Consider the following 8,389-nt stretch of genomic DNA (forward strand, 5'->3'; position numbering starts at 1 on the left):
ATCCCAATTCAGAAAATTAGATTATAACTTAAGACCAATACAAAGAAAGGATTTTTAGAAATCTTGGCCAACTAAAAAGTATAAAATTGAAAAGTATGAGCATGTACAGCACTCAATACTTAGTTGGGGCTCATTTTGCCTGAATTACTGCAGCAATGTGGCGTGGCATGGAGTCGATCAGTCTGTGGCACTGCTCAGGTGTTACGAGAGCCCAGGTTGCTCTGATAGTGGCCTTCAGCTCTTCTGCATTGTTGGGTCTGGCATATCGCATCTTCCTCTTCCCAATACCCCATAGATTTTCTATAAGGTTAGGGTCAGGCGAGTTTGCTGGCCAATTAAGAACAGGGATACCATGGTCCTTAAACCAGGTACTGGAAGCTTTGGCACTGTGTGCAGGTGCCAAGTCCTGTTGGAAAATGAAATCTGCATCTCCATAAAGTTGGTCAGAAGCAGGAAGCATGAAGTGCTCTAAAACTTCCTGGTATACGGCTGTGTTGACCTTGGACCTCAGAAAACACAGTGGACCAACACCAGCGGATGACATGGCACCGCAAACCATTACTGACTGTGGAAACTTTACACTGGACCTCAAGAAATGTGGATTGTGTGCCTCTCCTCTCTTCCTCCAGACTCTGGGACCCTGATATCCAAAGGAAATGCAAAATTTACTTTAATCAGAGCACATAACTTTGGACTACTCTGCAGCAGTCAAGTCCTTTTTGAAGTGAAACGCTTCTGACGCTGTCTGTTGTTTAAGAGTGGCTTGACACAAGGAATGCGACAGCTGAAACCCATGTCTTGCATACATCTTTGTGTAGTGGTTCTTGAAGCACTGACTCCAGCTGCAGTCCGTTCTTTGTGAATCTCCCCCACATTTTTGAATGGGTTTTGTTTCATAATCCTCTCCAGGGTGCGGTTATCCTTATTGCTTGTACACTTTTTTCTAGCACATCTTTTCCTTCCCTTCACCTCTCTATTGATGTGCTTGGACACAGAGCTCTGTGAACAGCCAGCCTCTTTTGCAATGACCTTTTGTGTCTTGCCTTCCTTGTGCAAGGTTTCAATGGTCGTCTTTTGGACAACTGTCAATTCAGCAATCTTCCCCATGATTGTGTAGCCTACAGAACTAGACTGAGAGACCATTTAAAGGCTTTGCAGGTGTTTTGAGTTAATTAACTGATTAGAGTGTGGCACCAGGGTGTCTTCAATATTGAACCTTTTCACAATATTCTAATTTTCTGAGATACTGAATTTGGGATTTTCCTTAGTTGTCAGTTATAAACATCAAAATTAAAAGACATTTGAAAACATTTGAAATATATCAGTCTGTGTGTAATGGATAAATATAATATACAAGTTTCAGTTTTTTAATGGAATTAGTGAAATAAATCAAGTTTTTGATGATATTCTAATTATATGATCAGCACCTGTATACGAGAACACATTTTAACCTTTCAGTCTTGCCTGAATGTGGTTTTATTGTTCACTTTCTACCTATCAGCGATAATAAAGAAATGACCTTTCAGACTGAAGGATGGAAATAAGTATTTGAAACCGACATAAGGTCACGCTGAGAAAACTAGCATTTCTGTAAATATTTTAAACTAAACCAGCAAGTTTAATATCTGCAAATTATGAAAGATTGTGCAGGTCATATGTTGAAATTCTAGCTATGTACATACTGCATATATTATGATATGAAAGTGTAATGTAAATATTCTTTTCTCTTTCTAGGAAGCATATTCTGTGGCGAGGCAGTTTAACCTGATTCCTCCAGTGTGTGAGCAGGCAGAGTATCATCTCTTCCAGAGGGAGAAGGTCGAGGTGCAGCTGCCTGAGCTCTACCATAAGATAGGCAGGTGTCAATCAATCATCATTTACTCACTCAATCTCAGTGAATATGATACTGTCAAATTTAGAGAATTCATCAGTGAGAGCATACAGCAGCTGCCTTGATTCCTTGATTTTGTTGATGACTGTAGGTGTGGGTGCCATGACATGGTCTCCTTTGGCCTGTGGGATCATCACTGGAAAGTATGAAAACGGTATCCCAGAATCCTCCAGGGCAGCTATGAAGGTACCAAGTTAAAGGCCAATTTAATCCTAATTTGCTGGAATTTTCTAGAAACTTACTGCTGCATATACACACGTGACAAATCAAATATTTATTTTCTACCATGTATCTCCCTACCTCACTCTACTCATCTACTTCTCTTGTCTTTTTGCCTTGAAGTCATACCAGTGGCTGAAAGACAAGATAGTCAGTGAGGACGGACGAAAGCAGCAGGCAAAGCTGAAAGAACTTGGTCATATTGCTGAGAAGTTGGGCTGCACTTTGCCTCAGCTCGCCGTAGGTAAGTATTATCCCATTGACACTTTTACAGAGTTGTCTTACCAATCAGTCTAGACTTTTGAGCCAGCAGAGAATGCAGGTTTTGGTTCCTGTTCTTAAATTAATGTTGAAGAGGTGTTGTAAAGAATTTGCTGCATTGACACAACCAAGAGGGTGTACAAATATATATATATATATATATATATATATATATATATATATATATATATATATATATATATATATATATATATATATATATATATAATGCTATTTGTTGGTATTTCTTGTGAGCATTCCTGATGATGGCAGTAGGTAAACCATGTTAATTGCATGCTTTTTAAGAGCCCTCCAAAAACTGTCACTGGTAAAATCTCCTATAATATAATTAAATTGTATATACAGTACAGTTCAAAAGTTTAGGGTCAGTAATTAACTTATTGATTGATTGATTGATTTTATTCAGCCACAAGAAACATAAAATTACTCAAAAATGACAGTAAAGACTTTTATAATGTTACAAAAGATTTCTGTTTCAAATAAATGTTGAATTTTATATTAATCAAAGAATCATTATAAAGAATAAAAATAAGCACAATAAGCAACAATAAATATTTCTTGATCACCAAATCAGGATATTAGAATGATTTCAGAAGATCATGTGACACTAAAGACTGCAATGGCTGTTTAAAATTCAGCTTTGTCATCATGAATAAATTACATTTTAAAATATATTAAAAGAATATGAAATATTTTAAATTGTAATAATTACTGTTTTTTTTTTTTTTTTTTTTTTTTGTATATATGCATTGATGAACATAATAGACAAAAAAAATAAAAAATTACTAACCCAAACTTTTGAACAGTAGTGTTTATATAATCATAATACATGGGAAGTACTTCTGAATGGGCATCAATGAAGAAATATAATTTTTGACCACATAATGGTGTAGTAACAGTATCTACCAGCAGAGACTACTGCTAATGCTGGCCAACCAAACACAACCATAATACCACAATTCAGACTTACTTTTAGTTCCATTTTGCCACCTAATCTCCACAAATTGTAATCTGCTGAAAAGATTGTACTTCTTTTGTCACTTTTTCTTTCCAGCCTGGTGTCTGCGGAACGAGGGAGTGAGCTCAGTACTACTAGGAACCTCAAATGCAGAGCAGCTAACTGAAAACCTGGGAGCCATACAGGTAAGGAAATGAATCGACTTTCTATGCATCTATTCATTTCCAGAAGTTCCCTGACTAATTTCTCTGCACATTCAGGTTCTTCCAAAGATGACATCCCACGTGGTCTCAGACATTGATCATATACTTGGGAACAGGCCATATAGTAAGAAGGACTATCGGTCCTAGGGACTCTGGACGCGGGCTCAGGGTGAAGAGAGATATGTGTGTAGCAGTGTTTGTGCCCTAGTGGTTCCTGCTCCGAATCTGTTTTCATCATCGATCAGACCTCTCTGTGAAGCCTTAGAGTGCCGTCCTCCATAACTTGTTACCTGCATCCCCTCTGTTTCTGCTAGTGTGCCTTTGCACCCAAACACAGCAAGAATCCCCTCGACTGGTGTCAAGGTGTCACCTTGTTACGGCACCTTGCAGGAGAGCTTCACTCACAAATGTGATTTATGAACCTTATAAACACCCATGCTTGGCCTCTGCTCTCAAAACCATCAGCCACCGGGATGTCTGGCGGTATTAGCACACACACAGAGTGGAGGAACAGAGCATGTCACCCTCTTGTGTTCAAACGCAGCAACTGCAAACCTGTTTCACAAGAGTGTAGAGCACAGACTCAGTGGAGCAATGTGCATTCACAAAGATTTGAGCTGTTTTGCCTGTGCAAGAATGCCTGTATTGATATTTTATGAGGGATATTTTAAAGACATTATGCGTGTTTGCTTTATAATGTGGTAGAAAAATAAGTAAATGCACACATCTGACCTATAGGAAATTACTTGAACGAGGGTAGCATAAATCTATGAATACATGCTTACTGAACATGCAACTGTATTATAAACCGACCTCAACCCGCACTGTGGTCTACATATACAGTATTAGAGTTGATCTGACATGCATAGAATATATTATGCCAGAAGCCTAATCCATTCATGTTTGATTATAAATGAGCGACTTGTTTTTCCTTTTAGTAACAGTATGAAGAATATTCAGAGGAAAACAACTTAAAGGGATACTCCACCCCAAATTTAAAATTTTGTCATTAATCACTTACCCCAATGTCGTTCCAAACCCGTAAAAGCTTCATTCGTCTCTCCATATCACCATATGCTGTGTATGCTTTTCGTTATCATCCACGCCACAAGGATGCGCTGTTTTCTTTCAAATCAAAGCTAAATACACATAGAAAAAGCGCATCCTTGAGACGCAGGTGATACAGAAGAGCATACGCAGCATATGGTGACATGGAGAGACACAGAGGAGACTGTTGACAGAGGAATTGTTGAATAAAGTCGTTATTTTTGTTTTCTTCGCTTACAAAAAGTGTTCCTGTCGCTTCATATAACCCAGATTGCACCTCTGATGGCAGATGGAGTATTCTGACGATGACTTTCATAGCTTTTATGGACCTTGACACTGTTATTTACTTGACAGTCTATGGGACAGTCACAGGCCTCCCGGTTTTCATCCAAAATATCTTAAATTGTGTTCTGAAGATGAACAGAGCTTTTACGGGTTTGGAATGACATGGGGGTAAGTGATTAAAGACAAAATATTCATTTTGAGGTGGAGTATCCCTTCAAAGGGATAACCTTGTGAAAAAGAAGTGTTTAATTGTATTGAATGTGCACTTTTAGTGTACCTTTAATTTTAAAAGTATATTTTTTAAAAACTGTTCTTCTAGATAACAAAATATCAATCCAGGCCATGTAAGTGTACTGAAATAAAGTACCGTTTCATGACCATGTTCCTTAATACCCTTTATTGGACTTTTAAGGAGTCAGATGAAAAGATTTACTTTGAAGTACATTTTAAAATCATTTTGTTTTAATAAAATGTTGTTGTGCTTTAAAAGAAGTAAACTTAGTTTATAAGTGCATATTATACATATTAAAGCACATGTAAAATACTGACTATATTTTTAACTGTAGTGTGTTATTTGTAGTGTGTAGTGTTATTCCATTTAAAGTTATTCCATTTTAAATGTACTTCATCATTACAAATGTGTAATTACATATATATTTAAATACGATATATATACCATAAATGCTTGTCAGTACATTTGACAGTACACTTTAACCACATTTCAAAGACAAAAGAAATGAAATTATAAATAAAGATGTACTGAAGTCCTGTTTAAGTGGATCAAAAACACTCTAAAGTTTAGTTTACAACATTTAATATAAATTTAAACTGTAATAAATTTTCATTTTCCAAAAATATTACATTCAGTTTGCACTTAAGTATATTCTTACATTCTGTATTATTTCCATAATATCTACTCTTTTTTTAAAGTATTCTAAAGTCTTCTTTTTCACAAGGGTAGTTCACCCAAAAATGAAAATTCTATCTTCATTTTTTTTTAAAGAAAGAAAGTCACTGGGTCACATGTTGTTTCTGACCCAATAGACCTTTAGTTTTGTATGGACAAAAACATTGTAAACTGATGTATAAAGAGATGTTAAAAAGAAACAAAACTGAGGGTCAGTGAGTTTTCATTTATGGGTGGACTGTCCCTTTAAGAATCATGGAGCTCCTAATATGCATGGCAGCTTTATGATATAATGGGAGCGAATCAGATTTACTGTTTGCGGGACCCTCATGTTTGATTTTATAGCTCTTGCTCGCCCTACTTGAAAGCCATACCTTAACATGCCCTAGATATTATAAACACAGATGAGCTGCTTTACCCTGTAGTATTTCAATTCTCAGTGTTTAGATGAATTTGAAACTTGTTGGATATTTGGCTTGAGCAAAAGAGTGAAACTTCAAAGAAACACAGAAGGCTTTATGAGAACCTTGTGTACATAGTGTTACCTTTAGTCTCCCTGCGGAGTGCCTTGATTCTCACCTGCATGAATATTAGGGCTTGCCCATTCTCCCATGGGTCCAGGAGTGTAATACTGTGAGCTTTTCTCAATTGTAAATGATGTCTTTTAAAAAAACGAAAAAAGAAAATCACACCACATGGTGACTATTGTTTTCTAAAGTTTGTAACATTGTTTTTGAGAAAAGAGGAGCTGTTGGATACACAGGCTGTTCTGAATCTCTGCATCAGGGTCTTTTATCATATCATGCATCTCTCTCCCTGAATGGCAGCAGTGTACTTCTGTAAATAGAAATATGTAAACAGTACATAGAGGTAGATTATATGCTTGAAATAAAAATGCATAAGGTCAGTAAACCCATGTGTGTTTCCTTATTGGGCAATATACGGTAGACACAATAAGCTGGTGAATAACCGGTTTAAATTTTATATTTTCGCAATTAGGTTCACATGACATTGGAGTTTGGCTCACATTCCATGTTTTAAATGGAGAGGATGATTTATGACCCTGAACTGCAGCCATCCACCAGGGGGCAATTGAAATGTTTTGGCTTCATTTTTCAGGATATGTGAGGAACACCTGGTTCTGTTCCGAAAGGACTGCATGATGAATTGTGTTTTAATCATGATCACAATCTCTACTCTTGATTTATTAAGCATAACTGTCTGCGATATTTATCCCGAAGGCATTTGGCATTTGCGTTATATTGCATTGGTAACAAGCCTCCACAAGCTTTCATGGTTGCAGTTGTTAGATGTCAAGAGTTTAAATGCCTCAGAGCTTTTTTCTTAAATCAATATATTTTCTGCTTAGCGGTTTGCTTAATCTTCCCAGCCTGACATATTAATACATATTATTACTCATATTAATACATAAAAACAGAACACAGCAGAAGAAAAAAAAAATCCAATGATATTTATGTGATACTAATGTCATTATTTTCCTGACCGATAAAACATTAGCATGACTAAAAAATGTACATCTCATTCAGTCAAACTGACAGGTATATTTGTAGTGCAACACTATTATTTAAAATAATTTGTTTTAGTCATTTTGAATTTACTAAATCCAAAGTGCCACCCATAAGTTCAAATGCAGTAGGTCTTAAAGTGACAGCAGCGTAATATAAGGGGAATAAAGGGCACTTCAAGAAGGGGAACCCATGTATAGGGTGTTCCGAATAAAGGTGAATCCATTCACTAAAGTCCATTAAAAAAGGGTACATGTGATGGTCAGGACAGTCAGGAAGTAACTTTATTGTTCATAGTCATGCAACCCAGGGTGGTGAGTCTTCATGATTCATTTCAAAGCTAGATAGTGGGAGAGTCTGAGTTCACATGTAAACGATAATTCAATAATTTTGTTGTACACAAATTTTAATATACCTAAAAATAAATTTTTTGTCAGGAATTTCATATTAATTTTAAAGATGTCTAATAGATAGGAAATTTGTTTAATGGTAGATAAGGTAAATGTGATTACCTGCAGGATCTAAAGAAGAGACTGTTGTATAAACATTGAAAACATTGAAACATTGAAAACTTGATTATAAAATGTGTATTTCTTTGCAATAATTATATTGACAGCAATAATAATAATAATAATAATAATAATAATAATAATAATAATAATAATAAAAAGTCCTATTGCAAGAACAGCTTATGGAGTGATGGATGCCGTGCTGAACTGTCATGGGCTCATTCCAGATGAAGATTAAGAGCTTATGAGGAAATTACATTGTATTTTATTGCTCTCTTTGCCAAGTGCATTCCAATGAATGAAACAAAAGAAAATACACACATAGCTTTAATGTATAGTCAATTAATAAAGTCTAAACCTCTCAATGTTTTATTTTTATTACATTTGATTAATTTTCTTGCATTTGCATCTTTTTCTATTGTAATTATTTGTCTTACTGGTATCACAAAGGCCATTATTTTCAACAGAAGTAACTATGTTGTATCCTTAGAATTATTTTTACTGATATCTAACATTTCAGTCACATTATCCTCCACATTCCTTATAATAAAATATGGCAAAA

General features: G+C 35.7%; 1 protein-coding gene across 3 annotated transcripts in view; it reads left to right on the plus strand.

The window, feature by feature from the left end:
- kcnab1a (potassium voltage-gated channel subfamily A regulatory beta subunit 1a) overlaps positions 1-4,855 on the plus strand; it is a 144,490-nt gene extending 139,635 nt beyond the window's left edge. For all 3 annotated transcript variants that reach the window (XM_042743818.1, XM_042743816.1, XM_042743817.1), the window contains 5 exons: positions 1,735-1,855; positions 1,983-2,077; positions 2,234-2,354; positions 3,447-3,535; positions 3,611-4,855. In XM_042743818.1, coding sequence (XP_042599752.1) covers positions 1,735-1,855; positions 1,983-2,077; positions 2,234-2,354; positions 3,447-3,535; positions 3,611-3,700 — 516 coding nt within the window. In that variant the 3' untranslated portion in view covers positions 3,701-4,855. The remainder of the gene's footprint in view (positions 1-1,734; positions 1,856-1,982; positions 2,078-2,233; positions 2,355-3,446; positions 3,536-3,610) is intronic.
- The last annotated feature ends 3,534 nt before the right edge of the window (positions 4,856-8,389 follow it).

The sequence above is a fragment of the Cyprinus carpio genome, chromosome B18 (genome assembly GCF_018340385.1).
Source record: "Cyprinus carpio isolate SPL01 chromosome B18, ASM1834038v1, whole genome shotgun sequence".
NCBI classification, from domain to species: Eukaryota; Metazoa; Chordata; class Actinopteri; order Cypriniformes; family Cyprinidae; genus Cyprinus; species Cyprinus carpio.